Source organism: Theropithecus gelada, chromosome 14 (genome assembly GCF_003255815.1).
Source record: "Theropithecus gelada isolate Dixy chromosome 14, Tgel_1.0, whole genome shotgun sequence".
Lineage (NCBI taxonomy): Eukaryota > Metazoa > Chordata > Mammalia > Primates > Cercopithecidae > Theropithecus > Theropithecus gelada.
The window spans coordinates 123,539,095-123,558,737 of NC_037682.1; the positions used below are offsets into that span (position 1 = coordinate 123,539,095).

A 19,643-nucleotide genomic window follows, 5' to 3' on the forward strand; every position below is an offset into this window, starting at 1 on the left:
GACTTTGGAGGAGAGAAAAGAAGTCCAGTTGAGCAGTGACTCTGGCAGGCATATGAAGGGAAGAGGTGATAGCATGGGCCATGTCACAATAAACGTTGGCAGGTACCAGTAGGAACACAACAGTATTCAGTGAGTCATGCCACTTTGATGAACACTGTCTTATTGACAATTCACAGTGGCACTCTCATGTCCGTAGGTCAGAAAATATCATCCTACGGTTGTAAACTCAGACCTACAGTTTTTGTTTGTGGTCAAATCCACACATCTAACATAGCATTTATGGGATTCTTAATGTATACAATCTTATTTAGTCCTGTCACCAGTCTTTTGAAGCAGGCGTTAATATCCCAATAGCACATATGAGGGAAGGAAGGCTCAGCAAGTTTAAGTGAATTGGGATGTGAAGGCTGAATTGGAATGTAAATGTCTGCCTGTGCTATGGGCTGAATTGCATCCCTCTGCTACCAAATGTCTATGTTGATGCTATAACTCCCAGTACGTCTGTATTTGGAGGTGGCACCTATACGGAAGTAATTAAGGTTAAATTAGGTCATAAAGGTGGGGCCCTGATCCAATATAGTTAGTGTCCTTATCAGAAGAGACACCCGAAAGCTCCCTCTCTCTCTTTCTCTATGAGAATTCAGAGCAGAAACCATGTGAGGACACAGCAGCTGTCTACAAGCCATGAGGTGTGCCCTCATTAGAGCCACCTGGGCAGAAACCTGCATCTTGAACTTCTAGCCTCCAGGACTGTGAGATAATAAATGTCTGTTGTTTAAGCCTTCCCATCTGTGGTAATTTGTTATGGCAACACAAGCCAACTAAGACAGTTCTGGCATACACTGGCTGTTGCTAGCAGCTATGAAACACTCCTTTCTTAGTTCATGGCAGAGAGAGACAAGAAGGGCCATTGGGTTGCCAGTCCTGTGCCCTTCTCTGCATCACACTCCCTGCCACTGCAATCCCACCAACCATGGGGATAATGGCAGGTCATGGCAGGGAAGCAACTCAATCCCACCCTATCCTCTCAGTTTTGTTAAGACCAAGGCAGGGGTGTTCCTGGTCACTGGGGCGCAGGCAGGACTATACGTCTGTGAGTGCCGTGGATCAAGAGCTGTGGGCAGTGATAGTTGAAGAGCTTATTTCAGGTCTAGAAAATTCAAATGTCAGCCTGGCACGGTGGCTCACGCCTGTAATCCCAGCACTTTGGGAGGCCGAGACAGGCGGATCACGAAGTCAGGAGATCGAGAACATCCTGGCTAACACGGTGAAACCCTGTCTGTACTGAAAATACAAAAAATTAGCCGGGCGTGGTGGCGGGCGCCTGTAGTCCCAGCTACTCGGGAGGCTGAGGCAGGAGAATGGCGTGAACCCGGGAGGCGGAGCTTGCAGTGAGCCGAGATCGCGCCACTGCGCTCCAGCCTGGGCCACACAGCGAGACTCCGTCTCAAAAAAAAAAAAAAAAAGAAAAGAAAATTCAAATGTCATCTCTTTGCATGTGACTGAGACCGACATCTTAGAACAGTAGGGTTGAATATCTTCCGGTTCTGGAAGCATAGCTGAGCACCAGCTACTGCTTCTTCTAAATGCCTCAGCAACTGTGTAAGAGTGTGTGTGTGTGCATGCGTGCGTGTGTCTGTTTCTCTTCGCTGATGCTCTGGGCAAATGCTCCAATACCTAATGCAGGCTCCATTTCTAGGTCTCATCCAGTACCTATTCATTATTTAAGTGGCCTTCAGTGTTACCCAAGCTTTTTAGTTCTCCTTTCACTTATCTGTAAAATGGGGTTAATAACCTGCCTTGCACAGCATTGACATGATGCCTAGAAACCAGTATACATTTGGTAAATAGCAGATATTATCATTATGAATAATGATCCCAAGTACTTTTATTTTAAAATAAAGTTTTAAAAACTAAACCATTAGCCCTGCTTGCCTTGGGCTAAACGAATAAAACATTCATAGTAGGGTGACGTCCCCATGGAGACAGTTATCTAGTCTCTGGGCTGGGTTGCTCTTGGTGCTGCCGTGTGCAGAAACAGCAGAATGAGCATCCTCTTCAAACGTGACCAAGTATAAGGTTATTGTTTTGGGGGCAAAAACCCCTTCCCCTGAAACCCATAAATCTATTCCACAGAGTGCATGTGAAAGCCGTCATATTCTACATGCTTTTTATCTAAACTGTGCAAACCAAGCCCCTTGAGGTCTATCTGCCTCAGAGACATAAATTACAGAGGCGAAGCAGGCAAGCCTATCTTTGAAGTAGGCTAAAACTCAAAGGCATAGGCATTCAGGCAGGCAGAGGTAGGAAGGAACATGCTGTACCCACCTGCCACTGCTGATGAGGGGCTTATTTCTAAGACACACACAGCACAATGCACACACAATGCAGAGAGAAAACAAAAGACATAGATCACACATTTCAGATGGTTGGTGGACCAAGTTTAGTTAAGGTCAGAGCTGAAAACTTGTGTACTTGTGTCTGAGGTGCACGTGGAAACGTGGATACCTCTCTTCATCCTTCATCCTCTCATCCTACTCATCAGATGCTTCCCTCTAAACAAACCTCAGCAAATAAACAAATACATACGCACATAAAGTATCACAACAAGCTGGTCCTGGCCCATGGTGTGAAATGTTGCAGAAGGATATGGATGCGGCAGTGTGGGAAAATGGAGTCAGGGAGACATAAGGGCTTTAAAGGAGGTCAGTCCGGGCTCCCAAGTCTTCTCCACCCATATGGGAGGGAAAGACCTTCAGAGGGGGTTTGCTGCTCCAGTTGTGGATAGAACAGCCACCTGATAAGGTCTCAGACTGCTACTCCATTCCTCCCCACGGATGAGAACACGAAATGCAAGCAACAATGAGAATCATGATGGAAGCAATTGACTAGGTTTAAAGCAACAAATATCACCCCGGAATCATAGACTCCAACTACAGAAGGCATCTTAAGATTATACAGTTGAATTGACCCATGGTTCTTTTTTTTTTTTTTTTTTTTGAGACGGAGTCTCACTCTGTCGCCAGTCTGGAGTGCGGTGGCACAATCTCGGCTCACTGCAAGCTCCGCCTCCCGGGTTCACGCCATTCTCCTCCCTCAGCCTCCCGAGTAGCTGGGACTACAGGCGCCCGTCACCACGCCCGGCTAATTTTTTTTTTTTTTTTTTTTTTTTTTAGTAGAGACGGGGTTTCACCATGTTAGCCAGGAAGGTCTCGATCTCCTGACCTCGTGATCCACCTGTCTTAGCCTCCCAAAGTGCCGGGATTACAGGCGTGAACCATGGTTCTATCTTCTTTATACAAACACCATTCTATCTGATTCACAATTTGGTTTACTCCTGTTGTAAGGGCAAACCTTGCCTTTTAATGACCATGAAATATCAATTACCATGTAACTATCTCTGCATGGCATGCTAGGGGAATGGCAGGGAGAAGTATGTCTTATCTACAGGTGGTGGGTTGAGCAGGATGGATGGACACAGGCCAAGCAGATTGCAACTTCCTCCCTCCTGAGTCCCTCAAGCCTCCCCATGTGGCTGAGCCTGCTGCATCCAGGCTTCTGGCACTCACCATACAATGTGATGCTGGCGTTGGTGTTCCCAAGCTTGTTTGTGGCCACACAAGTATAGTTCCCATAATCCTTTTCTGAAACATTGAAGAAAGTCAGAGTGGACATGCGGCCTTTGTTCTCAATCCTCACTCCATCCAGTCCAGTGGCTAACCTGCAAGAGGGAAGGCATTGCCATCTATTCATTCTACAAAGAGGCCCTCCTCCTCACAAAACGCTTCTCTCCAACTAACCTTGTCCTTCAAACTCAAACCCTAAGAACCTCAGTGTCCAACAGGAGGACAAGAGAAACGATGCTTTTACCCAACAGGATAAATGTACTGGCTTCTAATTCCCAATGACTGACATGTCTACAACAAGTCTCAGATTCAGAATCATGGTCAGTTCATTTTGTTCACTTCCCAGCCTCCTCCATGTTTTTCTGGTTGTAAAAGGAGACTTTGTTACAAAAGAGGGTATAAACCATTTCTGTTTTGCCTTATCTTTCCCCTTTCCTTCACAATCATCCTTCTCCCATGTGAAGATGGCCCATCAGCTCTGCTTCAGAACTGTCCAGGCATCATTTAAAAGGTACCTGGTATCTTCCTTGAACCACTGGAATTCAGCCATGGGGACTGCAGAGGCTTCACAGCTCAGGATACCCTTCTGACCGACGGAAACACCAGTGTTCTTGGCTTTTGAGATATAGGGAGGATCTGTGGGAAACACACACACACACACGCACGCACGCACACACACATGCATGCAGGCACACAGAGTGATTTCATGAAAGAGAAGAAGGGCACATCCAGCCATTTGCTACGTAAGTGGATTACTTGTGACAACCCTCTTTCCCAGTGAAATAATCATTTATTTCAGGAAAAATAACTTGCCTGAAGATATTGCATTGACCCCAACATCTTTTTCAGGCCTCCAAACCTATTCTCAGTTAACAATTCTCTCCATTTGCTGAAAACTCTGGCAGTCACAGTAAGACGCCAGGGACAAATGGCATGGAGGCCATGGTGAGCAAAGCCATTTGATGAAGTATTTTCCTGTTGGCAGCAACTTGGGTCTTTTGGAAAATGGCACTGCCATTACCAGATTGTCCGCCTACTCCCGGTGCCCTCTGTTCCCCAGAACCCCCCGGCTGCAGGTCCACTCACAGTTTACAGTGATTTTTACTTTCCGCACATCGGGCGCAGCAACATCGTTCAACGCGCTGCATTCGTACTCCCCAGACTGGTCTCGCTTGATGTCAGAGATCTCCAGGTACTCATCCTCACTTACAAAGCCCTGGCCTTCTGGGAAGAAAGAAGCAGACAGGAAACAATCAGGAAACCGTGTAACCAGGGACAGAGCCATATTCACATCTAGAGACTGTAGGAGAAGGAAGAGAAAAAGCCATCAGAATGGAGTAGACATCAAGTCAAAGACAGAGGGCATCAAGTTGCTCAAAAGATACGGCAATGGAAGAAAGAAATTCTCTGCTTGTGTCTTGCATCAATGTATTTTCAGCCAAGCCACTTAACTTTTTTAGAGCATTTGGTAAGAAAACATGTCATTATTTTTCTTATATGATTATTGTGATAATTAACTCAGAGATGACATGATAAATACTTTGGTGCATCATCAAACTGATATTTTAAAAAGAATTGTCATGATCAATAATATAATAAAACCATGGAATAACTTTAGAGTATGTTACTGTGGAACACATCTTAATTTTTCATTACGTAGAAATGTTTTTGTATGCAGAATACAAACTACTATTTGTAGAACAAATAAGTAAACATTCCACACTTTAATATAAATAAATGCAAAGTAGTTAGTTTTGTTTCTACCTGTTTTGGAGAAGATAGAGTGAGAATGAACGAACGAGGAAGGACCCCATGATGGCTTTGTAATAGGTGCTCAATATGCACTGGCCAACACAAGTGTGATAGACCCGAATGCTGGATCTGTGGTTGCCAGAATGGCCTAGTGGATTTAATACTCAATTTGGTGGAGCTCCCTGGAGGATTCATTCTCAGGTACCTGTGAAACTTGTCATTCATAATTCAAAATATTATGGGCTGCAAAATTTTTGTTGCTTTTATGTCACCATTACAGGTTCTTGCAACAATCTGGCCTCTCCACCTTACCCCTTATATTACTCCCTGTGGTCCAGTGCAAACACAACAGACCCTCTGTCTTCCATCACAAATGTTCTGGATTCTGTCAAAACACTGAGATCCCTCGAAAACCAAGATAAAGCCCAAGGATAAGGCACAGCTATTTGCCTTTCTTACAGGCCTGCAGTCCTGAGGGCCACAGTAGTTTTCAGGGCAACAAAAATGTTAGCTTTCCCCACAAGTTTGTGAAAGCATGTTCTGATCCAATAGGTTTGGGTCCACCATGGGTGTGAAGCAGGAAGGTGTCTGTGGAGGGGATGGGCTGGTGTGTAGGGCGTAGGGTGTGGAGCAGGAACGTGTCTGTAGAGTTGGGATGGTGTGCAAGGTATAGGGTGGGCAGCAGGAGGCTGGAAGGTGGGGACAGTGTGTAGGGTGTAGGGTGTGCAGCAGGAACGTGTCTGTGGAGATGGGCTGGTGTCCAGGGTGTAGGGTGGGCAGCGGAAACGTGGAGGGAGTGGGCCAGTGTGCAGGGTGTAGGATAGACAGCAGGATGGTGGAGGGAGTGGGCCGATGTACAGGGTACAAGGTGAGCAGCAGGAAGGTTTCTGTGGAGGTGGGCCAGTGTGCAGGGTGTAGGGTGTGCAGCAGGAAGGTGGAGGAGGTGGGCTGGTGTGTAGGGTGTAGGGTGTGCAGCAGGAAGGTGGAGGAGGTGGGCTGGTGTGTAGGGTGTAGGGTGTGCAACAGTAAGGATCTGTGGAGGTGGGCTGAGGCATAGGGGGTAAGGAGGCAGGTACTTGGGTGCCCTGACTCTGCTCCAAGTCTAAGCCTTGGGGGCTCCCACCACCTACCTGCCCATTTCCCCAGACTGTGTGCTTTCTGGCTCTCGCTGTCTTCCTTGCCTCCATGTCTTACCCCAGGTCATGCCCAACCAGGGAGTACCATCGGTCTCTGGGTACTGGCTACCAATCTATGTATAGAAATGTCACTGCAAATCAGCACCATTCTGTTAGCCCAAACTGTGCACTTCCATGGAGGAAATAATGCATTGGCTAGTGGGAGCAATTCACTTGCCTGGCTACCCTCCTCAAGCCTGGTCCTGAGGACAGGGTCCCAAAACGTACTCACAGATGTGAGGTTCAGAGTCACTGGGAAATCCGGGTGAACTCATATAAGGAGTGGCTGAATGGTGCCGGGTGGAATATCCCCAGAGTGAAGAAATGGGGTATGAAACAGCGACCACACCTAGCCTAGGATCTGAGTGTCTCTCCCGAATGATGCTGCTTGCCCCAGATGGTCCCAGGCACCAGACGGGAACTTAGACAATTTCAAGGAAGAAACTCCAGAGCATGGGCCAGCTGGATCTGGGTTAAGTCCCCATTTGCTGGGTGCTGCTGCTGGATCAAAAGCCTGTACCACAGCAGACATAATGATCCAGGTTAGTTCATATCCTAACTCTTCAAGGTGCATTACGGACATGCAAACACTTTCTTGCCCTACTCCCTTTATTTCTACATAGGCTAACAGAATATCACAGTGAAAGGGATTCTGAGATTACTTTTTAAATAAAATTTAACAAAGAAAAGTTAGTTGACCAGTCTAAGCATTTTTAAGGATTAAACTACAATGGAATCAAACACATCAAAATGATGTTCCACACTCACCTCACCATCTTTTTATTTTCTGCAAGAAATAAGTGTGGTAGGATAAGAAGCCTGGCTTTCTACTACTATGGCTCCATTATTTTTTCAAAATGTACCACAGAGGATTTTGCCATGAGTAATTAAATTGCATTGCATTTAACCAAACACATGGGCTACCTGCTGAGGGCCTGGCTGGAGTCTCAGGCAGGGTCAACATTCCCCTTGCCTCAGAGAGAAGAAAGCCCCAGATCACGCTGCTCGGTGGACCTGAGCCAGATGCCTTAAAAGCTCCAGATAAAGTGAGATCCACAAATGCCAGTGGACTTAGAAATGTCGACCTACACATAGGGAGGGGATGGCTTCACAGAAGGGGGAGGCCCGTGTGCATCTGCATGGGTAAGACAGGTCCTGCATCCTTCCAGCAGAATTACCAGATGACACGGCAGCCTCTGGAATGTCTGTGATGCTGTTTTTATGGGACCAGTTATGCAACAGCAGAAAAGGAAGGAAGGAAGAAAAAGTGCATCTCATGTAAAATGGGGATCGTTATAATACTACCTCATTAAGTGGAGAAAATGAATTTTGTCAAGCTTGTACAATGAAGTAAGCGCTTCTCAGATTTTAATTTGCATATAAGTTCTTCAAAGATTTTTCTTTTTAAATATAGATTCTGATCCAGTAGGTCTGGAGTGGGGTCTGGGATTCCAAATTTCTGACACATGCCCAGGGGCTGCCTCCATGGCTGGGACGGGGCCACACCCTGAGCAGTGAAGCTGTGATGCCCCATGCCGCACTGTTCATGGGCTTTCTCCCACCCACACACGTGAAGTCCTCTAGGGTCAGCGTGTTAGGAAAATATACTAAGAGCCCCTCAGGCTGAGACTCTTGTGGAGCCTGCCCCTCCAAAGACTCACTGTTTTGGGGGTTTAGGGCTCAGTAGGCTGGCTACATTGAGGCTGAGGATCAGGACGCATGGATTCTTCACGATCTTCCCACAAAACATGCATCCTCGCCAAAACATGTTCCTTTGTTGAAAAATGGAAAATGTTGTTGAAACTTCTCTCCATCTCAGACTCGGTGAAGGTGACTTACATGTTATTTTCTTTTCTTTTTTTTTTTTTTTTGAGACGGAGTCTCGCTCTGTCGCCCGGGCTGGAGTGCAGTGGCCGGATCTCAGCTCACTGCAAGCTCCGCCTCCCGGGTTCACGCCATTCTCCGGCCTCAGCCTCCTGAGTAGCTGGGACTACAGGCGCCCGCCACCTCGCCCGGCTAGTTTTTTGTATTTCTTAATAGAGACGGGGTTTCACTGTGTTAGCCAGGATGGTCTCGATCTCCTGACCTCGTGATCCGCCCGTCTCGGCCTCCCAAAGTGCTGGGATTACAGGCTTGAGCCACCGTATTTTCTTAACTACTTTGAATGCTGGGTGAGATTTTTAAAGCAGAATGAATCTAGGTTGCTACATGACTGGAGACTTAGGAAGCTGTAGGGCTGCCCTCTTCGGTTCTGGTTGTAAAATGTAAAATCCTGATTCCAGTCTGCAGATAATGGGGCAGAAGGCAATCAATGTTTTAATCCTCTCTACTAGCTGCCAGGAAACCAAATTGCTGACTATGAACTAAAAGAAGGGAAATGGGCAGGGAGAAACAGATGAGGGAGGGACAGGATAGGATAGGAAGGAGAGGGAGGAGGAGGAAGGAAAGAAAGACAGAGGTGGGGCAAGCAAGATGGCCTGTGAGCCACTGGAAAGATTCTAAAGACATGTTCACCAAGGAATTTTTTAAAAGGCTATAAGATTGTAATATTTTCCTTGTCAAACAGGAACTGCAAGTCTGCTCAACAGTTTTGCTTTACAGCGAAATGTCCTGTACTAAGAGAGTAACCCAGAGGCATTATGCCTGCTCTAAGCACTCCAGCATCCTAATATAACATGGTTGGAAGCAACAGAAAGCAGATTCTGAATCATTGGCAGAAATGCATAAAAACCAAGGCTGTTTCCATGGAAAGAGTGCTTCAAAGAAGATGAGTTCAATTCACTGCATTAGCAAAATTAAGATCTGCAAAAATACAAATGAGGCCATTCATCAGGGGATATGGGGGTCCTTGCCTCAGATGCATGATGCATCCTTGGGGATAGAATGAGCAAAAGCCTCAGGGTTATGTGGATCTAAGGGGGCTTCCTCGGTAGGGCACACATTCTGACAGCACAGTCACAGAATACAAAGAGCATGCAACATCTACAAGCAGGGTCTGTTCTGCTAGAAATGGAGGAACAGACAGAGAAACGACTTATGGGAGAAGGACCACTGGCCGGCCTGCTGGCTCTGACCTCACTGCACTTATTCTGCTCACATCCAGGATGAGCAAGGTGTTGCGTCAGACTCTTTGGTGAGGGAATGGGGACAGAGATGATGTAGAAAACAAGGACCTTCACCTTGGGTAGTCTGCAATCTCATGGGGCCAGGACTCAAAGTGGTTTATATTTTTCCATATCTCAATTTTTAGTTCTTTGTCATTTCTAGATCCCTCAAGTAAGGTGTAGTGAGTCAAAAAGATTTATTAGAGCTGAAAGGATCCTAAGCATTTGGGAATGAAAAAGATCAAACAGGAAATCCAGAGCAAAATATGGGGGCCTTCCTGACCTACTTCTTTCCTTTCTCTCTTTATGTCCTTTTGTGCCAGCGATATCTCAGCCCTCATTCTTGCATCCAGTTCTCCTGTTTATTGCCTCAGCCAGTTCCTTAGAGTTATAAAGTTGAAAGAAACATGAGGGGTCAAAGATTTTAGCCTTCCACTTTTTAGATTATACAAAGTCCTGACAGAATATCTTGTCTTCTCTGTGAATACCTCTGGGGACAATTTTAGGAGGTGAAGATAGGGTTTGGGAGTGTCCCCACCCAAATCTCACCTTGAATTGTAATTATCCCCACGTGTCAAGGGCGGAGCCAGGTGGAAATGATTAAATCATGGGCGCAGTTCCACCATACTCTACTCGTGGTAGTGAGGAAGTCTTATGAGATCTGATGGGTTTATAAATGGGAGTTCCCCTGTACAAGCTTCTTGCCTGCTGCCATGTAAGATGTCCCTGACTCTTCCACTATGATTGTGAGGCTTCCCCAGCCATGTGGAACTGTGAGTCAATTAAACCTCTTTGCTTTATAAATTACCCAGTCTCGGGTATGTCTTTTTTAGCAGCATAAGAACAGACTAAAACAGGTGACCGATCTCTTTGTTGGTCTATTCACAGTTTGCAACAACAATAACAACAACAAAACTTTGTATTGAGGCAATCCCCATCTGGTTTCTCCATTTGGAATGATTAAAAGTCACCCATGAGCATCCCCACCCTGACTGTCCTTCTAGGTTTGCTGTCTAGGGCATGGCTCTACCTGCAGACACTGCACCGAGATAAAATGTCAGCACACCTGCTGCAGCGTGTACCAGACCTGCCAGGAGGTAACACACAGACTTGCCAGGAGGAACATTTCTGGGGGCTTGTGCTACCAAGGAAAAGAACAACAGGAGATTAGGGCAGTGAGGAGGATCTAGGGTTTCAGGAGGCAGCCACACAGGGAGGACAAGGTGTGGGGAAGGGAAGTGGGAGGAGCAAGAAACCAAGCGGGAAATGAGCTGCCGGAAGGAAGCCAGTGGGAGTGGGCAGAGTGTGGCCACTCGAGTCTTTTTGGCTCACATGGTTGGGTTTCTGGGAAAACAAGAAAAGGAGTTTCCCTGCTGCCCAGCAAGAGAGACTATTACAGATGATTCTGATCAATACTGAATTTGCAAAGTTGGAATCAAATGTCCAGGTGATTGGCGATCAAGTACCTCTGGCCTATAAGGCCACAACTAGGCTGCCTGAACCATCTTAGAAACAAGCCTTTTACCTACTCTCGAAACCTGGGTTCAAGCTGTCAAGGAACACAGATTTTACTTTGCAATGGAAGAACCATGCTTGTAAATATCTGCTGGACATCCCGTCATGGACATCTGGATCAAGATAGACCACAGGAAGGAGCTAAGGCTGCCTGAAACTGCCTCCTCCCCACCGCTTCTCATCCTTGACGTGTACAAGGAAAGGTAGAGACCGTCAAAAGTTCCTGAGGAAACATGTGCCTGAATCCTATCACTCATCTTTCTTTCGCTGCAGGATTTTGGCTAATAGAACATAATCACAAAACTGAGCCATGAGCAGATCAAAACATCAGCTGGACTATAATCCCCACTTGGGATCCAAGGCTGACATGAGGTTCTTGCCTTTCTCCCTGAGAATTAGAGACAGTGGGGTTTGCACAGTAGAATGCTTGACTTTAGTACTCAGTCGCAGGCTCAAAGTGGAGCCAAGAGTACGAGCTATGTTGCAATGCAGAGTCTGGAGCAAGGAGGACGCCAGACCCAGGTAGCAGGCCAGGGAGGGGATGGAGACACAGGAGTGATGCCCTCACTTCTAGATGGCAGCCTTATGTCTGCTTAACTAGGCCTAATAGATGACCGAGCAACCACTTTACCATGACGTTGGTCACCAACCTCCCATGGGGGAGGCAAAGAGTGGACAGGGTGGAGGAAAGCTGCCCTCTAGAAACCTCTGGGGGCTATGAATAGGGCTTCTCCTTTTATCCTAGAGATCTTCTGGCATCCTTCTCCATCACATACCTCCTGACATGAGAGCCCCCTTCTTTTGAAGGATACACATCAGAAACATGCTTGAATTTGGAATTATGGTAGGGTTTTAGCATTTGGGACCCAGTATGGCTCATATAACCTGAGTGTTGTACTGTCTACCCTTCTTCCTAGTCCACTGTCCAAGTTGCAAGCACCCTGAGTAGACATCACATCTTCTACTTCCTTAACTCCTTAACAGCAGCTAACGTAGGCTAAGCACACAGTATGTGTTCACGTTATGCCTGATGGCTAGGTTTGAAAACTGAATCCCTGCAGAACTCCCCCTCTCCCTCTCCTATTTAATCCACTCTCTTTCTGCCAGACTCTTCCTCCACATTATCTGCCCCCCACTCTGCCCCCCACCCCAACATCCAATCCTTGACTCTCCCTTAGACCCCTACTGGCAACAAGCAACTCTGAGCTCGCCCTCTTTAATTAAACCAAGGAGTGTGGACTGCAGTACATTGCAGCCTTGCCTGCTCCCAAATTCCAGATTTGTTACCTTTGCCGCACTGGAGTTAATGAAAAGTGTGATAAACCCACTGTTCCATTTTCCTTTAATTAATACAAGCAACTGATTGTGCTAAAGTCATTTTGGTTTGGAGGCCAAGCCCCTGGTCAATGTCTCACTTGCTGGCAGTGACAGAAGCTTTGTCTTGGGCTCAGAAAACTTTCTCAGACTGTGGCCACCAGGACCTCCTCTTGGGAAGAGTGGCTTGCCCCCATCCAGGGCTGCCATGCTGGCTGCCTTCCCTGAGGCTGACAGTAAGTTGGCTAATCACAAGATCAATGTGTGACCGTGAAAGTTAACTGTGCTTCCAGCGGGGGAAGGAGTACATTAATAAAGATCTCCATAGCTGGGGGCTCAGAGGAATTTCCTGGCAGGGGTGGGAGTTTTCTAGGTCTTCCCTTCCATGCATGCGTGAGGATGATGGAAGTGTTTAATGCCTCTCATCGTCAGACCGGGAGTAACTGAGGATGACACAAAGACAGAAGGACTCAAGTGACTCCTCCAGTACAACTGTCCCCAAAGAGAAACTCTCATACACTGGGACTCTTGAACTCTTTACCGGGAAGAGTTAAAGAGGAAAGGATGTAAAGCGTTTTGTTTTGTAAGTGGAGGAGAAGAAGGGATGTCAAGGAAACTGTCTGAAATCATGTTTAAGAGGACACACCAAAAATAGATGTTCTCATCCCTGGTGGGTCATGAGACTTACCCAAGGAGCACTTTAAAAATAGACTCTTGCCTTCGTGCTAATGGATTGGTGAACAGGGTCTGGGCTGGGGGTCCCAGCACCAGCATCCTCTAAAACTTCCCAGGAGACTCTAATGTACAGTCAGGGGTGAGAATTCAGGGTTGGTAAGTTGAGGACTCCTGTTGCTTTCATTTTCCAAGTTCCAGTTCCACATGTATTCTCCCAGGCTTCCTCTGCTGAGAAGTCATTCAGAGCCAAGGAGTATATGAGGATGTGCACATCTTACAGTGTGCTCAGATCTCCTGTCAACTGTCAACTTCTATGCAAAATATACCATCATGATGTCAACAGCAGCAGCTTTATTGTAGGTGAGTCCGGAAAAATAAATCTTTTTGTGGGGTAGGATGGTGATAGCCAGGGTCAGTCTCCAGCAGCTAGGGATCCCCAGATAGTCCAACGAAGAGCATGAAGACAAGAGGCTTCTTTCCAAAGCATGGTGAAGAGGTGCGTTTAGCTTGGCTCTGCTTGTGTCTCTCTCTCTTTTTTTTTTTTTTTTTTTTTTTTTTTTTTTTTTGAGATGGGTTCGTTACGTGTGGGAAGAATCAAGACACAACATTTTTAGGATTTAGATGATACTGTTGACTCACTGGGAGTGGTTCTGAGTGAGTGTCACAGAAACAGCCAGGGTACCTGTGAGGATGTGGCACATTCCCTTTAAATGAAAGTGCAGCGTGTGTGCCAGGAAAGGAAGAGAGGAGCTAGACAGAGAGAGGCAGAGGAGGGAGGGAGGGCGGGAGGAAGAGAGAGAGAATATGAGGATGCAAAACACTAGAATTCCATATAGGCACACAAATGACTGAGGATAGGAGCTTAAATCCATTTGATGAGCAGAGTAGCCTATTTGGGCCTAAAAAAAGTTGCTAGCATTTTTATTCTAAAAAGTATTAAAAATAAACTGAAACTAACAGTTCAGACCCAAACAATGCAGGGGTATAAGGAGAAAAATCATTATTTTTAAATAGCAGAGCTTAAACAGCTAAGTTATTGACAAAATGTTTAAGTACACTTGAAAAGTTTTTATTTATTTTATACATTTTCCTCTTATGACTATGATTATTTGGATTCTAAACCAACAGGGTTATTTTAAGTATTAACAAGTAAAAGTGAAATGAGTTCTGAGAAGTAAAAGTACTGCTTTAAAAAAACCTTCATAATTAAACAACAGCATTTTTTTTAGAAACCTGATCAATGCATGGAAGGAGACACTGCCTCTTTCATTTACAGTGTCTTAAGAAAGTTGCCTTAACCTTGTCTACAGCAGCCTACTCAAGCACAGCCAGTCACCCAGGCCCAGTTTCTTCAAGAAGGCTATATTTTTGTAGTACAGGAATGTCTTGTGTCCTGGCATGGTCAGTGGACTGCCAATACTGTGTTACCTGAGGGTGCTTTGGCACAGTGGCTTCTTGAGCCCAAAGCAGACCTACAGGGCTGGCATCTGCCAGCAGGTGGGCAATATACAAAACCTTCAATTAGTTATAACATCAAAGTAAATCCTTTGCCCTTCGCTTGCCTTTGGGGGAATTAAAATTTTCCTTCTAATGCCAACTGCATCTGATTTGCTTTCCCTGAGGATTAATTTATTTGTATAGCAGCATCAGGAATGCCTTTGTTGTTTTCATAAGTCGGGTGGACCCATAGTTACGTTTTCCTGGGACAGTGCCAGTTGACACCTGTCTTCCCAGCGTACTTTTTATTTTTTTCTTTTGAGACAGAGTCTCGTGCTCTGTTGCCCAGGCTAGAGTGCGGTGGCACGATTTTGGCTCACTGCAACCTCCACATCCTGGGTTCAAGCAATTCTCCTGCCTCAACCTCCTGAGTAGCTGGGACTACAGGTACACATTGCCATGCCTGGCTAATTTTTATTATTATTATTATTTTTTAGTAGAGATGGGGTTTCACCATGTTTCCCAGGCTGGTCTCGAACTCCTGAGCTCAGGAAATCTGCCTGCCTTGGCCTTCCAAAGTGCCAGAATTACAGGCGTGAGCCACCACACCCGGCCAACAGCATACTTTTTAACTGTCATCTTTCATTCTTTAAAGTGCACTGGTCTGGATCATAAGCCAGATGGCCAACATACTCCTGGTCTACTGAAAGGTCTGCTGTTAGGCTGTAGGGCCTTAGGTACTGGTGGCATCTTACCCTGAGCCTGGGGCAGGCCCAACACTCAACCTTTTTAAGAGAGGCAGTGGCGTTCTGGCCAGGGTGATCAGGCAGGAGAAAGAAATAAAGCATGTTAAATTAGGAAAAGAGGAAGTCAAATTGTCCCTGTCTGCAGATGACATGATTATATATTTAGAAAACCCCATTGTTTCAGCCCAAAATCTCCCTAAGCTGATAAGCAACTTCAGCAAAGTCTCAGGATACAAAATCAATGTGCGAAAATCACAAGCATTCTTATACACCAATAACAGACAAACAGAGCCAAATCATGAGCGAACTCCCCTTCACAATTGCTTCAAAGAGAATAAAATACCTAGGAATCCAGCTTAAAAGGGATGTGAAGGACCTCTTCAAGGAGAACTACAAACCACTGCTCAACAAAATAAAAGAGGACACAAACAAATGGAAGAACATTCCATGCTCATGGATAGGAAGAATCAATATTGTGAAAATGGCCATACTGTCCAAGGTAATTTATAGATTCAATACTGTCCCCATCAAGCTACCAATGACTTTCTTCACAGAATTGGAAAAAAGCTACTTTAAAGTTCATATGGAACCAAAAAAGAGCCCGCTTTGCCAAGACAATCCTAAGCCAAAAGAATAAAGCTGGAGGCATCATGCTACCTGACTTCAAACTATACTACAAGGCTACAGTAACCAAAACAGCATGGTACCGGTACCAAAACAGAGATATAGACTATATATCTACTATATATATAGACTATATATCTATATACTATATATCTACTATATATAGAGATATATATAGACTACTATATCTCTGGTACCAAAACAGAGATATAGACCAATGGAACAGAACAGAGCCCTCAGAAATAATACCACACATCTACAACCATCTGATCTTTGACAAACCTGACAAAAATAAGAAATGGGGAAAGGTTTCCCTGTTTAATAAATGGTGCTGGGAAAATTGGCTAGCCATATGTAGAAAGCTGAAACTGGATCCCTTTCTTACACCTTATACAAAAATTAATTCAAGATGGATTAAAGACTTAAATGTTAGACCTAAAACCATAAAAACCCTAGAAGAAAATGTAGGCAATACCATTCAGGACATAGGCATGGGCAAGGACTTCATGTCTAAAACACCCAAAGCAATGGCAACTAAAGCCAAAATTGACAAATGAGATCTAATTAAACTAAAGAGCTTCTGCACAGCAAAAGAAACTACCATCAGAGTGAACAGACAACCTACAGAATGGGAGAAAATTTTTTCAATCTACTCATCTGACAAAGGGCTAATATGCAGAATCTACAAAGAACTCAAACAAACTTACAAGAAAAAAACAAACAACTCCATCAAAAAGTGGGCAGAGGATATGAACAGACACTTCTCAAAAGAAGACATTTATGCAGCCAACAGACATATGAAAAAATGCTCATCATCACTGGTCATCAGAGAAATGCAAATGAAAACCACAGTGAGATATCATCTCACACCAGTTAGGATGGCGATCATTAAAAGTCAGGAAACAATGGGTACTGGAGAGGATGCGGAGAAAGAGGAACACTTTCACACTGTTGGTGGGACTGTAAACTAGTTCAACTATTGTGGAAGACAGTGTGGCGGTTCCTCAAGGACCTAGAAGTAGAAATACCATTTGATCCAGCCATCCCATTACTGGGTATATACCCAAAGGATTATAAGTCATGTTGCTATAAAGACGCATGCACACGTATGTTTATTGCAGCACTATTCACAATAGCAAAGACTTGGAACCAACCCAAATGTCCATCAATGATAGACTGGATTAAGAAAATGTGGCACATATACACCAAGGAATACTATGCAGCCATAAAAAAGAGATGAGTTCATGTCCTTTGTAGGGACACGGATGAAGCTGGAAACCATCATTCTCAGCAAACTATCACAAGGACAAGAAAACCAACATTGCATGTTCTCACTCATAGGTGGGAATTGAACAATGAGAACACTTGGAAACAGGAAGTGTTCTCACACACCGAGGCCTGTCATGGAGTCGGGGAGGGGGGAGGGATAGCACTGGGAGACACACCTAATGTAAATGACGAGTTAATGGGTGCAGCACACCAACATGACACATGTATACATATGTAACAAACCTGCACGTTGTGCACATGCACCCTAGAACTTAAAGTATAATAAAAAAATAAAAAATAATAAAAAATTAAAAGAGAGAGGCAGTGGCTTAGGACCAAATAGGGTGTGGCTGCTCCAATGTAGGACTCTGCTGGACTGATGGTCAAGAAAGATTCTGGGTGCTCTCTTTCTCCCAGAGCTCCAGGCTCATCAGCTATACTCTTCTATGGGAGACAGACAATTGCAGCTGGTTGGAGCCTAAGCCGACCAGAGAGGGAATCAGCATCGCAGCCCCCAGGAGAAGGAAAGCCAGCTGGGGCTCAAGAGCTCCTGGCTCAAAGTCCTGGCAGACCAGGTACCAGACCTTCCCCTTTCTGAAGCGGTTGGGAAGGCCCAGAGCAATGAGAGAAACAGTCCTAGGGGACTTTCAGGGTATTGGGGAAATGCCCTTTTGAGAAACAGCACAGCCTAGTTTCTGCAGATGAGGCCTGGATGCAGCCTGACTCTTCTTCCTTCCTCTCTTTCTTCCCTTTTATTCGATGCTCTTTCTTTTATCCTTTCCCTATATTAGTTCCTGGCATCACAGCTGCTTAACAATGATGCCAACCTTCAGCATTTATCAATATTTTCAAAATACTTGTATTAGCTTATAGGCAAAGTACCCACTAACCCAGGCAGCACAATTGGCATGCAAGCCATAACCAGAGACATCCTGCACACTTCGCAGAGCATAAAGGTCTGAGCTCTGAAGCGTCACGGGGAGATAGCGTTGCTCATGCACTGGGACCTAGTGTGCACTGAGAGGAAAGCATTAGGAGCTGTGCACTCAAGGGGCGAAGTCTCCACTACAGGCGGGGGTCCCTTTGAAAACTTTCCTGTCAAGGGCTCTTCTCATCTGTACCTTGTGCTATTCTAGGCAAATCTGTCTCCCTCTTACCATCTACCTTGGACTATGATAAACTGACTTCTCACCAAAGGCATCCGTCTTGCTAACCTCCCTCCTTAGCCTAGTCACCCAAGAAGTCACTTTATACGACCTTCTGTGACTCATGCTAACTGTAGAACTCAAGGAGGAAACCACTGAATTCGAGATCAGAAGACCAACGATCTAATCCCAGTTTTGTCACGAATATGTGATTTTCAGTAAGTGTTTTCAGCCCTTCAAATCTCAATTATTTTTTCTATCAAATACAAAAATTGCATTGGATGAACTCCAAGGTCGCTATCTGTTTTAATGTTTTATAACCTTTCATCACCGAGCAAGATGGTCTATGACTAAGAATCCCAAATAATTCCTTAAGTTCTGGAAATCTGATAATCATGGCATTGATGGACTGGGTTCCAACCCAGGAGCTCAGGGTCCCTGTCCCACAAGGGAGCATAAGTTCCCTGCAGAGCTGGCCCAAGCCATACTGGCTTTATTTGAGGTCTTGACAGTCCATGCATAAAAATAGAGACACTGTGACAATTTCAAGGTAGCTCTCATCTGTCACTGTGCTTTAGCTGCTTGGTGATGGGGAGGAAAGAGAGGTTTTGACAATTATGAAGGACTATGTGTGTCTGAACGTAATGTCTTGTGTTAATGGGGGAAATTAATTCTTTCCTTTCCTTTCTAAGACTCTATTCATGTAGATCTTGACAAGTAGCTGTTCTTTCCTCCCTCCCCTTGATGAGTAGACTGGAATAATGTCTCATAGGTGTAACTAATCATCCACTTAGATGATTTGAGGCCCATTTTCATGCGTCTTAGGGTACACTTCAAATGCAGGAAAATGATGCTTCTACCTACTTTCTGTCCTCCTCGCCTTTACTAAAAATGTCCCTTCTTAGTTACATGGCTACTTCGCTAGTCCTTCCCACCCAGATACAGAGCAACCACGAAAGGGGCCTACAGGACAGTGAAGACAATTCCAGTACGATGCCCAAACTTTCAGCTTCACATCAACCATTATAACTGGCCTGTGACTACGGCAGCTCAGTGCCAACAGGTTCAGAGAGGCCAAATGGAAGCTGAGGCGGCCAAGGTTTCGGCCTTTGCTCTACCACTAACTAGCCAGGACCCCTGAGCAGGCCACTTTACTTCATCCAGCTTCAGTTTCTTTATCTGCAAAACGAGGGGACCCAGTGAGCTCAATTCTTAGGTCGCTCAGCCACCACCCTTTCCTGGCTCTTTTCCTGATGGTCTT

At 45.3% G+C, this 19,643-nt stretch overlaps 1 protein-coding gene across 9 annotated transcripts in view; it reads right to left on the bottom strand.

The window, feature by feature from the left end:
• OPCML (opioid binding protein/cell adhesion molecule like) overlaps positions 1–19,643 on the bottom strand; it is a 1,151,950-nt gene that overhangs the window by 18,239 nt on the left and 1,114,068 nt on the right. For 5 of the 9 annotated variants that reach the window (XM_025357328.1, XM_025357325.1, XM_025357327.1 and 2 more), the window contains 3 exons: positions 4,713–4,850; positions 4,142–4,262; positions 3,570–3,721 (listed from right to left, as the gene is read on the bottom strand). In XM_025357328.1, the coding sequence (XP_025213113.1) occupies positions 3,570–3,721; positions 4,142–4,262; positions 4,713–4,850 (411 nt within the window). Of the gene's footprint in view, positions 1–2,328; positions 2,356–3,569; positions 3,722–4,141; positions 4,263–4,712; positions 4,851–19,643 lie in introns of all 9 variants that reach the window. The other 4 variants (XM_025357319.1, XM_025357324.1, XM_025357320.1 and 1 more) reach the window with 3 other exon arrangements.